This window comes from Pinus tabuliformis, chromosome 8 (assembly GCF_031772625.1).
Source record: "Pinus tabuliformis cultivar Carrire ecotype Pingquan chromosome 8, CPIR1, whole genome shotgun sequence".
Classification (NCBI taxonomy): Eukaryota; Viridiplantae; Streptophyta; class Pinopsida; order Pinales; family Pinaceae; genus Pinus; species Pinus tabuliformis.
The window spans coordinates 1,753,401,832-1,753,417,193 of NC_142294.1; the positions used below are offsets into that span (position 1 = coordinate 1,753,401,832).

At 39.9% G+C, this 15,362-nt stretch overlaps 1 protein-coding gene across 1 annotated transcript; it reads left to right on the forward strand.

The window, feature by feature from the left end:
- The first annotated feature begins 1,338 nt into the window (after window positions 1-1,338).
- On the forward strand, window positions 1,339-4,029 carry LOC149243119 (putative disease resistance protein At1g61300). Its single transcript, XM_089371125.1, has one exon. The coding sequence runs from the start codon at window positions 1,339-1,341 to the stop codon at window positions 4,027-4,029; it is 2,691 nt and encodes an 896-aa protein (XP_089227251.1).
- The last annotated feature ends 11,333 nt before the right edge of the window (window positions 4,030-15,362 follow it).

Sequence of the window (15,362 nt, forward strand, 5' to 3'; positions counted from 1 at the left end):
ATAAATATTTTTTGTTATTTAAAATATTTTTTAAATATATAAATAAATTCAACACTCAAAAAATTTCTAAACACTTCTATGGTTAAGAGTGGGCCTAATGGTTAAGAGTACATGTTTTCTCCTAAGAGGTCACAATTTCAAAACTAGAGGGGGGTAGAGTATGTATGCCTTCATAGACTTAGCAGTCAAATCGCTGGGCGGAGGTGTCCCACAAACAAGGAGGTCTCATACACAAATTTGTTAACCTAAACATCAAATCTCCTAAACTTCAAATAAAATTGACCAACAACAAACCACTAATAGACTTTGAAATTGAGGTGTCCCACAGACAAGGAGGTCCCATACACAAATTTGGTAACCTAAACTTCAAATCTCCTAAACTTCAAATAAAATTGACCAACAACAAATTTACCAACAACAAACCACTAATAGCCTTTGAAATTGAAAAACCCACAAACAAGGAGGTCTCATACACAAATTCTATAACCTAAACTTCAAATAAAACTTCAAATCTCCTAAACTTCAAATAAAATTGACCAACAACAAACCACTAATAGACTTTGAAATTGAGGTGTCCCACAAACAAGGAGGTCCCATACACAAATTTGGTAACCTAAACTTCAAATAAAATTGACCAACAACAAATTTACCAACAACAAACCACTAATAGCCTTTGAAATTGAAAAACCCACAAACAAGGAGGTCTCATACACAAATTTAGTAACCTAAACTTCAAATCTCCTAAACTTCAAATAAAATTGACCAACAACAAATTTACCAACAACAAACCACTAATAGACTTTGAAATTGAAAAACCCATAAACAAGGAGGTCTCATACACAAATCTGGTAACCTAAACTTCAAATAAAATTGACCAACAACAAATTTACCAATAACAAACCACTAATAGACTTTGAAATTGAAAAACCCATAAACAAAGAGGTCTCATACACAAATTTGGTAACTTAAACTTCAAATAAAATTGACCAACAACAAATTTTCCAACAAACCCCTACTAGACTTTGAAATTGAAAAAAAAATACCGCCAAAAAAACTAAAAACAAAAAACATAGAAGAATTAGCTTCCTTTTTAATTATTAAACCTTCACTTAATGGAAGTAATGATTCCTCCGATCATCCCATATCGTATTTACCTCAATAATTTTTAAAATAAATTTTCATCCTAAGCTACTTCCCTTAATTCAAGGATTCTATATTGCGTTCATCCAATCCATTCGGGCTCTCAAAACCCTTTTATTCCGACCTCACATGCGTTGAGCCCTCTACATTTTGCTTTCTTTCGCCGTTTCAATCTTCACATCTCTGCCATTTCCTAACATGGCCACGGATTTTGGGACCGAAGTGGGATCCGCAGAGGTGCGTCCTCAACCATTGCCAGTCTCCGGCATTCTTGCTGCGCAGAATCAACTGCTCACTTGGCTTAACGAACCTCATGCTCTGCCTCGGGTGATTGGAGTATATGGCATGGCCGCCGTTTCCAACACGGCATTATTGAAATTCATCTACAATAAATACAGGGAGGAGGTAAGTGGTAACTTCGATTCCGTGATTTGGTTTACAGTTTCACAGGTATATAAGATTGAAGATTTGCAGGCTTCTATTTGTGACTCGCTGAATTTAGATCTCAAGCAAATTTCTAATATTGATACGAGGAAGATGAAATTGTCTGCATCTTTGGAAAATAAAAAAATCCTTCTAATATTGGACGAGATGCGGAGTCCCATTGATCTGGAAGAAGTAGGTGTCAAATTTGGGGATCATAATCATAGCAAAGTTTTGATCTCCAGTCGTTACAGAGATGTGGCTGAAATGATGGCAGCAAATGAGTACTGCATGACGATGCAACCCCTGTCCACGGAGGAAGGGTGGGAGCTGTTCAGGAGCAAAGCTTTTCCGAATGGGGCTGTGGCAGACAACAATCTGGAGTCTATTGGTAGACAAATTGCCTCAGAGTGTAAAGGTTTGCCGCTGGCCATAAATACAGTTGCAGCCGCACTGGCTCGGAAAAAGAGTGCTGATGACTGGAGTCGCTCTTTAATTTTGATGAAAAATGTAGATTCCTCCTTCCCATCGACTCACAGGACCATTGATGCAGAGATCTATCAGCTGTTAAGATGGAGCTATAATGATTTGCCTAATAACCTAAAGACGTGTTTTCTATTTTGTGCTGCCTTTCCCGAAGATGAAGAAATTGATGTGGAGACACTGGTGGAAATGTGGACTGCCGAAGGGTTGATCACCGGAAAGGGGACAACTTACTTCATGGATGTTGGGCAGGAATACATGGATATATTGGTAGAAAGGTGCTTGATTGAGTATGTTGGCATGGAAAAAGGGGTAATAAAAGTTCCTGATGTCCTTCGTGATATGGCGATCTATATAGGCCAAAGAGAGGATAACTGGTTATGTGAAACAAGTCAACGTCTGAAAACTTTTCCAAGTGAAGAAGATATCAGTGATTGCAAAAGAATATCCCTTGTCTACAATGAAATCAGTGATCTGCCAATTGGCTTGAAGTGTCCAACGCTCGTGAGTTTGATGTTGGCTCAAAATAGAGAGTTGAAGGAAATTCCAGAAAGATTTTTGGTAAATTTCATGTGTCTGAAAGTTTTGGATCTGTCACGTACTTCAATACAAGCGTTACCAACATCAGTGGGGCAACTTCCACAACTTGAGTTTCTTAATTTGAAAGGGTGTAACCAGTTGAAGGAGTTGCCTGATAGCATATGTAACCTTTCTAGTCTTCAATTTTTGGATCTTGAAGAATGTTTAATGCTAAATTATTTTCCTGATAGAATAGGAGAGCTTAAAGCTCTAAAGAATCTCAATTTTAGATCAAACTTTCTGAGTCCAGGTAAGAGCTTCAAGGTGGTTTCACATGATGTCTGTCAACTCACTTCATTGAACAAACTGGTCTTGCCAATGCGGTCTACTGCATTGAGCCTGGAGGATCTCACAAATCTCTCAAAACTAATTGAGTTGGAAGTAGTAGTAAAATTAGAAATTAAAGGGGGTTCAATGAGTAGCTGGTCAGAGATGACAAAACTCAAATTAGTGTTTGACAACAAAGATGCAAATAGAGATGATGCAGCACTAGATATACTTCCGCAAAACATGCAGAATATGAAGAAGTTGCAGAGCCTTCATTTATCCAATTATCTAGGGGCGAGTCTACCCAATTGCATTTGCCAGTTTCAAAATTTGAAGAAGTTGTGCCTGTACAGTTGCAGCGAACTAAAGGAGCTTCCGGCATTGGAGATTGGGGGTGAAGCTTTAAGTGGTGGTTTTCCGGTGTTGGAGAGACTAGAACTATGGTACGTCGGCATAGAGAGTATAGTGTGGAATGAAGGAGCAATGTTGAAACTCCAAATCTTGGAGATAGCATGTTGCGATGAGTTGAAGACATTACGAATGGAGAAGCTACCCAATTTGAGGGATGTAAATATATTAGAATGTGATGAGTTGAAGGAGTTGTTCATTGGGAGTGCAGGTTTTCCATTGTTGGAGACATTGAAATTGAACAAGTTACCCAACTTAGACAGCATACCATCTCATATGTGGAATAAAGGGACAATGCCCAAACTTCAATTTTTGCATATAATAGAGTGCCCATTGTTGACGAGATTGTCGCTGGAAAAGTTCCCCAACTTAGAGGAAATACAGTTCTGCAATTGGAATTGCCAAGAGGAGGTCGAGATCGACATTGGTAGTTTACCAATGTTGGAGAGGCTGACTCTCTCAGGCCTACAGGAGTTGGAGAGTATTGCAGGACCGTCCACTTTGTGGAATGAAATAACAATGCCCAAGCTTCAAATTTTGAGGATCATAGACTGCCCACTGCTGAGAAGACTGCCAATGGGAATGGACAAATTATCTAACTTGAGGGAAATTGTTGGAAAATTAGACTGGTGGGAAGGACTGATTTGGAAAGATGATGATATCAAAATCAAGCTTTCTCAACTTTTTAGGGAATATGAAGATTGGGAATTTGATGAATATACCACATAGAATTGAGATGTAATATCATTTATAAAATGTTTTTTTTTGGGTTTGACTCACTAATATTGATTTCATGGTTTATATTTAACCTTGATTTCATGGTTTATTTAATATGATACATTTGGTTTGTTCGTATTTTCTAAATTTGCATATTCTAATATTTGCATATATTTTAAGCATGTTTGAATCTTGCTGATTGAATAAATCTTCGCTTTTGGGCGTTTGATATATGTTTTTCACAATGTTGAGAACGGCACTAATAATGAACGAGAGAACCTAAATGAGGCAAAGTTCCTGCCTATGTTTTTGAATGCGAACATTATTTAATTAATGAACCGCTGGAATTTATAGCATCGTCTGACCATTGATCATAGGATTATTCACCTACTATGACTGTCTCTTCTTATCTTGCATTTGTTTTCTGACTATTTTCATAACACACGAAATCATTAAGCACTGATGTTGTTGCAAAGAAGCTTTTGAAAATACTTAACAACTCAATAACTCGTCAACTTTATATCCGCAGAAAGGAGGACATCTATGATTAGATTGGTACACCTCTTATAAATTGCGACTTTTATTCCTTTATATTATTGAAAGAAGATTTAAGGGGAGTCGAGGATCAAAGTGAATTTCATAAAAAAAAAAGATCACTTCTTGCATGCTTTTGACAGTTCATGACAGACGTTTTGGTTATTGTTTTTGAGAATGATGCAATGAAATTAGAAATTAAGGATTATTTTTCCAATAATTTAGTAGTTTAATTGGATTTATGGTTAAGAGTATGCGTTTGTTTGTAAAAGGTTCCAAGGATTTATGTAAAATTATGCAGAGTGAAGTGTAGCAGAGTATATACATTACTCTGCTACAAATTTTAGAATTATGCAGAGTGAGTGAAGTGGAGCAGAGTATATACATTTCCACCAATTTTAGCAGAGTATATACATTTCCACACATTTTAGTTACATTTCAACGCATTTAGCAATCGAATTGCTACGTGAAAATAATCCTTTTTCTCACAAATAAAGTCTTATATACCAATTTAAAAAATCTTATTATACCAATTTAGTATTTAGTATTTCACTTAGCTATAACTTCAAAATTAAAAATTTTATTATTATTTTCCTGGAGAGAAACCATTACACTTTTCTTATTCATGTTCATGTTGTAATTATCTTTGCCACTCCACAGAACTGACGACTCACACTAACTTGCACTCATATTTGCAAATGACGTTCAATCCTGACAATGCCCAAAGAAATGGAATTATAAACACTGGTGGCGGAATAGTATAACTATCAATTACCTAATACCTAGAGCACCCAAACAAATATTCAAAAGTACGTGCACGAATAGTACTGGTGATACTAAAGTTTTCCTCATCTTTTTGATTCAAGGACCTCTGTTCTGTTCATTCAGGGCATCCAAATTCTCATTTCGCGTGACCTGCACTCTTAGCTTTAATCTGTAACCAAGAAGTCATTCATGCCCATTGGGTTTGAAATCTGGCATGATTACTGATTGTAATCATGATTGGGATACAGCACATTGGCCTTTCCTTTGTTTGAGCCAGCTGCAACTTTTTTCAAGGGAACATAGCACATTGTTCTTGCCTTGGTTTGAGGCGGACTTTTTTCAGGGGAACATAGATTTTTGGTAAAGTTTCCAGTAGAACCTTGCCGTGAGATCTGAATAAAAAGGTTAAAACCCATCTAGACAAATGAGAAAAAGTATTTGGATACCTAGATAATTAAGACTGGATCCAACCAAAAGAAACTTTGTAATATATGCAGACCTTAGTCACAAGTCTCACACTTTGGGTTGGAGGAACTGTAGAAAGAACATTTGCATTGGACATGGTTTGACATGCAGGAACTGGACGTGATGATTGCCGTTCTATTGATGGCTGAGCTAATCCTTTCGAATCCATGGCAGCATTTTTGTTTCCGTGCTGGCTCAGAAACGGGACACATCCTCCAGGGTCTGTGTGTCCATATCTCACATGTCAAACACACGGTATGCTAGGACATATGTTAGACACGCAATTAAAATTTCAAACACACGGTATGTTAGACATGCAATTAACATGTATCGTTTTTTTGCGGACAGGTGCCAAATGCATGTCCGAGTCTCCGACACTTGCCTTAGCAGTGTTGTGACATGTCAAACACAAACACGTAAAGAAGAATCTGTTAGGGAGATAAAAGGCCATTTTCACTTGTTTATTTTTAATTTTAGATAGGTGTTGTTTAACGAGGTTATAATTTTATCTGGATATTAATTTTTTCATCCGAATTGGGTGTGTTTTATACGAGAAAATTTTGATTCAAAAGTGTTTTAATCTAGATTTTGAATTAGGTGTGTTTTATTTGACAAAAATTTGATTTAAAAATGTTTTAATCTAGATTTTGAATCACAAGTGTTTTAATCTGGATTTTGAATTGGGTGTGTTTTATTTTGCAAAATGATTTTGAATTGGGTGTGTTTTATTTTGTAAGAATTAGGTGTGTTTTATTTTGCAAAATTTTGATTTAGAAATGTTCCAATCCAGATTTTGAAGGTAAAAATATTTTGCAAATTTAAAAATGTTCCAATCCATATTTTAAAGGTAAAAATAGATTCAGGACGGTCAAAATTGGAAAAACTCAAACTACTTAAAATTTTATAGTTTGACTACTTGAAATTTTGGAGTTTTGAGAACTGTATCCGAATATCCCAAAATTCAACTACATTTTTTCATAAATGTACCAAAAAAATTTATATTTTTAAAACAAAATTATCACTACTTAAATTATCTTTTTAGATATCGAGAAAATGCTCTAACCGTCTGACATTAGATTTGAAGGCATCCGGACTTCCCAGATTTGTCATTACTCCAGCAGCATTCCTTTTTTTCATTCATACAACTAAAATTGATGCTGTTTATTTCATTCGTAACACAAAAATAATTGCTCAATCATTAAGGAAAGTTGGTTGAGATCAAAGGAAAGAAAATAGTGTCAATATTGGTGTTGTCCCTGCTCCTCCAAGATCATTTATCGCTGTTGCTACTGCTTTTGCAATTGCCACTATAAGTGGAGCTGCCAGTGCTGCAAATATATGAATATATTGGAGACGGGGGGCTTCATAGAGTAGGTTGATATGAAAAAGAAAAGACCAGAAAAGTTTTTGACATCTTTCGTGATAGGACAATTTATGACAATTTATATAGGCAAATTGAGAATAACTAGTTGTTTGAAGCAAGTCAACTTTTGAAAGAGATTATGAATTGCAAAAGAATAGCCATTTCTAACAATGAAATTAGTGATCTTGATCAGATGTGTTCTAGCCACGAAATTCGGTGGAGAGGTTAGAATACATAAGATCTCCAAAACCCATAAATTGTTTCTGAAAATGCCACCTAGAGATGATTTAATTAGATTGTTAACTGATTTTTCAATGTTTCTTAAGTCTAAACTTGGGGAATATGGTTAATTAATCAGAATTATTTAAGTCAAAGTGATAATAGTCTAGAAACTTACACAGATCGATTTCAAGATGATCCTAGCCTTTGATTAAGATTGAATCTTGGTCGATGGAGTCCCAACAGAGGATTATAAGAAGAAGTCGTCAGACACTTGGAGAAAATACACCAGTGGTTCGATTTCCTTGGCAAATCAATTTCCAAAGAGTAGCAGTAGTTGTCGGAGAGCCAGAGATTGAAGCAGAGTCAGTGAGGGGCAGAGATAGTGATTCTGAGGAAGTTTTTCAGCTCCGGAGAGGCAACAACAAGGGGCTGAGTTATTCATAGTGAGGCAACGCAAAGAACTGCGCAGTTGCTTCAGAGGAGCAACTCAATTTAACTGGAGGAAAAATCGTTTTAAGTTCCAGAGGCCGGCAAGAGGTTCCAGAGTGTTGGAGAAGCAGTTTCCTCAGTAGGGACAAGCAAAACAACTTCATCAAAGGCTAGACGTCATAGGGCTTGCACCAACACTGCACAGAGGGTCCAAGAGGACGAGTTTCTGAAGGAAAGTTGTGTCGGGGTTGCTTGTGGAAGAAGAGTAATTCCCTTAGATAATTTTGCTAAAATTTTCTTGTTGTTTGGATTGTCAATTGGGCATCCATAGATTGTATTCAAGTTCCATTGCTGCTTAATAATAAAAACCCTCAGCTGTTGCACCAGTTTTCCCAAGTTGGGTTTTTTCGAGGACAATTGTCCAAAAAATAACTGTCACTTATATATGTGTGTGTGTTGGAATTTTCTCAGTTTCTAGCATTATTTTATTTCCGCAGTTTTATTTGTGAAGGTTGCAGTGTGATTTATTCAGTATTCACCGTAGCAGATAGATTGTTAAATTCTTGCAATAGGATTTCAGTTTTGAAATTTTCATATGATATCAGAGCATGATTGATTAACCAGGAAGCTCAGAAGCAAAGAGAAAAATTTCGTTGTTCAAAGGGAGCGACAAGCTATATTTTTTGGGTGTTGCGCAGTGCCTAGCCAGATAGTACGAATTGTTGGGAAGAATTCGATTTTCAGTTGTAGGAAGCATAAAAAGTTCAAATTTCTTAGAATAGTGATTCTAGCAAGCAGAGGGAGCAACAACAACTCAATTTTTCGCTAAGCAAATTCCTTGGTTGGACACATGGGGTTCTGTAGCAGCAGAACCAACGTCGGGTGGAAGAGAAAAGCACACACAACAGAGGGAAAATTCCTCTCAGGGAACTTCGAGTCTCAGAAGTTCGATTTTTTTAGGCAAATTGACAGTAGCAGCTAGCAAATATGCACATTTCAGAAGGGAGTGCAAGTAGCAGAGCAACAACCAAGCAAAATGAAAGAGGGGGTTTTTGAGAGTTTTTGGGATGGCCACTATTAGGCTTAGAGATCAGGATAGGTTGGATGTATCTTCCAACTATGTCATCTGGAAGGCTAGGATGTCTTTCCTTCTAGATGAATATGATCTGAAAGCCTACATAGATAATGTAGTGGTAGTTCCCCAGGATGCAGATCAACAGAAATAATATAAGAAGGAAATGATGAAGGTGATCCTGGATGGAGTCCGAGACCATATAGTCTCACATATAGTGACCAAGGGAATGACCAAAGAGATGTGGGATGCTCTATCCACGCTATACCAGGGTACTTCCGAGTAGTGAAAGATGTTCCTGGAAGAAAAGTCGAGATGCATCAAGATGCAAAAGGGGGAAGGCATAGATCCTTTCCTCATCGGGATTCAGGAGGTCTAAGACCAACTTGGAGCTATTAGGGTGACGACTCAACCATAAGAGCTAGTGAGGTTGGCACTGAACAATGTCTTTGAGGAGTGGCAAGTTTTTGGCCAAAGACAAGCTATTGGAATGGGACATGATGTGGCCAGACTTGCAACAAGAGGAGTTGAGACGAGATCTACTAAAAATCTCCATCAGTAGCAACAATAGCAACGAACGGAAGGTGGTGAAGGAGGAGAAGAGTGTGGCCCTAACATCTAAGGGTCCTAATCAAGGGCAAGGGGAGCAAAAAATAAGAAGATGGACCTGTCAAAGGTCAAGTGCTTTAGATGTGGTGAGCTCGGTCACTATAGCATGCAATGTCCTCTCAGGAAGAAGGACAAGTAGAACTAGCAGACAATGTTAGCTGAGATCAACATGTTGTTGTTATAGGACAAATTGACCTCCTAATCAACTCAGAGGAGAAAGATAAGATGACTGAAGCAATGATCACAATTGCAGGCCCAGAATCCACACTAACGCTCTCTATACACTGACAACCTTCTTTATAAAGCTTGTTACCAAGCATAAAGGAGTGTTAGTAACCCTGATCACTCTTGTTGTTAGACCAGGGGGAGCATTAGTGAACTTAAGTGATGTTCAAAAGGTTATGCCAACGAATCTGCTCATAAATATCTAGATATTAAATCCCTAAATTTGTGCAAGAAAAGCAAGGAAACTCCAAAATTCAAGATATTTGGGGGAATTCTATTCTGAGAATGAAGGCAAATGGGAAAAAGCTTGTAAACCGGGCAGGTTCATGGTTTTTGCCCTAATGAATTCTAGATGGAGTTTGGCAGCCCTAATTTGATTGCTATATAAGCAATGAGAGGGCCATTGCAAAAGAGATCAGAGCATTTAGAAGGATAGCCCATAGAGCTATTGTGAACTGTCATATTCTTGAAGGAGCTAGCTGAAAGAAGGAGAGAGAGAGAAGAAGAAGGGGTAAGGAAGGCTGATACAACAGATTGTTGTAATCACTCTTCTACTCTAAATATAGGACTGCGGTTGTGTTCCCTACTCCAAAGTGTCGGTGATATTGTGCATTTATTTGTTCATTCTGATGCTTGTTGTGTTGAGTAGATAAGTTATACATTTATACATGTTTGTTACGGATTCTTACATTAATTGTCAGAAGTGTATGCTGTGATTGGTTTGCTTTGTTCTTTTGTGTAGGAATCGTCTTGGAGTCAGTTAAGAGGAGTTCTTCTTACCGCACGGAGATCCCCAAGCGAATCTAGAAAGAACCAAAGGTGATCCTCTTTCCATACCTTGTCAATATATGTCTGATAGATGAACATGTGTGTAACAGGTAGCTTTTGCAGATAACCTTACGGTCTGTCGAAAGTCCCGGGAAGACTTTTGAGGGTAGTTTTCATCCCGTGCATTTTACCCCATAGCAGAATTGGCAACTCCACTGGGGACTATACATCTAGTTCCCGGTTACCCGGACTCCTCTCAGATCTTCTCTTTCTTCTATGAGCTTCCCGCTTCTTCAAATCCTTTTCTGATCCACCATCTATCTTGTTGCATCCTGCAAAGTTTCATTCTCCTCAGAAACTAATCCTAAAAGCCCTCTTTTTTGAGCTATTTCCCTCACTAACGCAGGCTGCTAGTCTACACAGAGCTTTATAAAGCTCTTTGACTATGCACAAGGAGCGTTAGTGGCCAAACTAAAGCTTTGTTTACACACAGACAGAGCGTTAGTCTCCCATTTCCATGTTTTTCAAGAGATTTTGTGGACCAAAAGGGGGGGAAACTTGTCTCAGGGGCTAAAGTAAGATCTGCAACAGTATCATGCTAACAAATTTGGTGTCTTAAAATTTATTTTTTAAGAAAATGTTTTAGTTTTTCTCTCATAAAAGTCATTTTTGTTGAAAGAAAAGCTGATAAACTGTATATCTCCTTCTGTCGAAATAGTTGTAGGCTGCTTTGTTTTGGTTTAATAGTTGTTAGGGAATATTGAGAAAAGAAACTTTCGGTTATGCAAAGTGTTGAATGGCTTTAGATGCACTGATGAATCCATGAATATGTGAAATGATACATGTGTAGAATAAGACTTGTTTGCATAAGAAATTGAAAAAAAAATTCAAAGCATTGTTCTGCATGGTTTATTGAGTCGAGAGTCTCACCATATTCATACGTCAACACCCCTACCGAAGACAAATAAGCAAGTACACTAAAATTTACACTAAAATCAATCAGTTACTCTTTTTTTGAGCAAACCAACATTAGCTAGATTAGGTCCTTGGGATAAGCATGTGAGTCAACTGCCCAAGGTTGAAAATCAAAACTAGTGTCGTTAGCGAGTGAAAAATCCTTTTGCGCTCATATTACCAGGACCACTCCACCCACAACGGAGCGAAATAAGAGACAACATCGGACTGTGATTGAAGGTAGCCCGCCTTCTCTTACAACTCCTTTGGGCATTCTGTGTATTGGGGGTCCCTTCGGGGATTTCGGAACTGAGTCAGGGACTCAGGTATCCTGCCCACACAGCGTGCTGTCTACGACTATGTCCCCCCTGGTAATGTCTGTGATTTGAGGTATCTCTAGTGGCCAAACCTTCTAGGTACTTACACAAGGTGACTGGGACGGGCTATCCTGGTACCTAAAATGGATAGACCTACTTTGTCTTCAGTTTTTGGGAGGGTGCTTGTCTTCACAAGAGTACTTGGCCCCTCAATCTGAGGTTCGGGTGAAGCTCAAAAGTAACCGTAACCGTACATTTGGCCATCCTTCTCTGTTACTCATTGAGAAACTGGGTTTCATCTCCAGTAATTGGTGTTTATCAGACGAGGTAATTTCCTCTATTTGCTGATTGACATATTTAGTGTATTTTTTCCTTTTTAGGTACCTGAGTGCTATCGTTTTTGAGACTTTAAAGAATATCACATTAAAATCTATTTGATAAAACTTAACAGTCATTGTGGCTACATCCGACCCTCGTCGTCAATCCAAATGATTGTTAGGACTTCCTCCACTCACTGTGGAGGATCCGCCGAGTTCCACTAACTCGGATTCCTCATCTTTGAGGAATCAGTCTCCTAAATTGCACACGGGGTCTATGTGGACAACCGACGATTCTGATTTGCCAGAGGATTTCTTTACAGAAGGATTTCTTCCTCATTTTAACACTCTGCTTATAGATTTGTCGGAACCTATAGTTACTCCCGCAATACCAGTACTTCCTTCTTTAGTAGGTGGAACTTTCCCATCTATCTAGTCGGCGCCTCAAGGGTTGTGGAATTATAGAGACATTGTTGGTCCTCTACCACTTCCCCAGTCGATGGTCATCACAACACCGATAATGTGGAATCCCGCAATCTCGTTCATCCTAGGTACTACAACTCACTTAACACCCTCTATAGGTGGAACCTAGCAGATGCCAGGTTCCACTCCTATGGTGCCATAAAGCATACCTTTGACTAGTGCCACATATAGTGCTCCATATAACACTCAATGCGGCACTATGGGCGCGGTCCCAATTTACCAACACTAAGGTCGGCCACCAATGTATAGTTCCAACCCCCAGATTCAGATATCTAGGGCGGTTCCCAATATGCACATGACGGCGGGGAATGTCACAGTTCCCCCGCTATTCTCAGACATGCATGGACAATCGCTGATTGACATGAGTGTTCCCTCTGTCAATCAAAGCCATACGGTTAATTCTGTGTTGGTTGGGAATCCACAAGGGATTCCCGGGGCACCCTACTCACAAGCTCAGATGAGTCAAGGGGGCATCGCTTATACTGGGGGCAACTTCATACCCCAATATCAAAATTCTCATGGAAATCCCATCTGCAACACCGTACTGCAAAGCAACTGCTACACCACGTAGCCCATGTACACCATGGGGAACCAAATGATGGGAGGAGCACAGAGCTCCTCAGGTCATCCGTCATCACCATGGTCCAAGTCGGGGGCACCCAACAATTTGCCGTTTTTGGCAACATTGGATATCCCCAACATATACAAGTTGACAAACGACCCCATCTACCACAACTTACAATGGCTGCCAATCCCGCATAAAATACCAACGGACATTCCTAAGTTTGACGAAAAACAAGGGGAGGATCCAGGCACGCATGTCACCACCTACCATCTCTGGTGTGTTTCCAACTCTATGGAGGATGACAGTGTCCGGTTACATCTTTTTCCCCGCACCCTCACTGGCAATGCCGCAAAGTGGTATATTGAGTTACCACGTGCGTCAGTGAATACCTTTGACGCTTTAGCAATGGAGTTCCTAAAGAACTTTCAGTTACCTATCCGTTATGAGATAGGGACAGAGCTCCTTACTTTGTTTCGTCAGGATACCGCCACCCACATCTCTGATCATATCCATGAATGGAGATGTAGGCGGAGGTTAGTCAAAGCTCCCATCCCTGATTTTCTCTTAACAGACTGGTTCTGTAAGTCGTTGCTCCCACAAATCGCTAGAGATGTCGCTCTAGGTGGTGTGGTCACAGAGGACCAATCCATACGTCGTGCCCAACACTTAGATTTGATTTATTCACAGTCTGGCACTCTCTACGACATTATCCCCTATGCTCCCAGTAACCCCAATCCTCCCACCACTCAGCACCCTGGAGCGCACGCCGACGGGATCGTCAGCGCAACCTCCGGGGTCGTTGTAAAACAACTCAGTGGTTCCATTGCCAAGCTGGCAGTGGACCCCTCTACCAAAGCGACTGCTCTTCCTGCCACCGCAGTTAATTCTGTGCAGTCTACACAGAAATCCGGTAGCAAGAACAAGAAGAATAAGAACAAGACCACTCCTTCTAAGGAGCAGTCATCTAAGCAGCCCAACCCGAAACAGAAGGCCGCTGCGCCTACTGATATGGAAAAGGATAAAGGCACCAACTATTCGTGCAAACTCTGTCTTGAAGAACACGTAACCTGGCGTTGTCTGCGTCTTCAAGAATGCATGGATTACCTTGCCAAGAAAGATTCTGGTAAGGCACCTGCTGTCCTTAGAAATCCTTTTCCTAATCAACCGCAACAAAATCTTGTTGCCAACCAACCACAACCCACGTCAGGGGGTAGCGACGGTTCACAACATCCTTCAGCTGGTGAAGGAAGTTCTACCGTTTACACATTTGAAACGGTAGAACTAGCCACAAGAGCCAAATCTTATGAAGCTCCTGTCGCTCTGGTAGCAGAACCATCCGCAGGTCAAAACCCATCGCTGCCCAACAATTTGCGAATCGAAAGGCCGGTTGAGGACTTTGTAATTTGACCCCCCAAGGGGAACTTCAATGCACAACGCACAACACATCTGCACGTGCCGCCCAACACTACAACATTGTAGAGGATTTGGCGCAAGCACCGTCGGCTATGTCGATGCTCGAAGTATTACAAACATGCCCCAGCCAAAGGAAAGCTTTGCTTTCGGCTATCGGGGGTATTGACCCTATGGATTCCATGCTTGCTATTTTCAACATGGACAAGTGTAAACCTCCCCTTTCCCACCAGCTTGCATTTCAGGTGCATATCACTTCGAAAGGTAAAGGTATACACCGAACTGTCATCGACGAAGGTGCTTCAACCTGCATCATGTCGGCTTCATGTTGGCTCGCCTTGGGTTCTCCAACCCTCTCCCCGCCGTCGAACTCCCTTAAAGCTTTTGACCGTGACACCTTTGTCCCAAAAGGATACTTAGCCAGTTTTCCCATCACTTTGGTTGGGAAAATCGTAACAGTGGACATAGAAGTCGTGAACGAAGAACTCGACTATAATCTATTGCTGGGTCGTAGTTGGACGTATGCCATGATGACCATCATATCCACTGTCTTTCGTATCATCCAATTTCCATTGGATGAAAATATCATTACCGTGGATCAGTTGTCTTTCTGCAGCCCCGATTATTCCCCATTACCAAGTGGCTCTGTACCCCTAGTAGGAGGTGGAACTGGCTGCTATGTCAGTTTAGGTACCGGTTTGTTAAAGGCTTCCTTCCTGATGGGTTGTTTTCCTCTACAGCTGCCCCAAGTTCCATAATCGGTCAATATGCTTTCATCTATTCCTCATGAACAGACCGATCCATGGATCCTGCCAGCTCCTTCAGACCTTGACACATTCGGAGATCA

Coding starts and splice junctions, on each gene's coding strand:
- LOC149243119 (XM_089371125.1), top strand. CDS start 1,339: ATGGCCACGGATTTTGGGACCGAAGTGGGATCCGCAGAGGTGCGTCCT.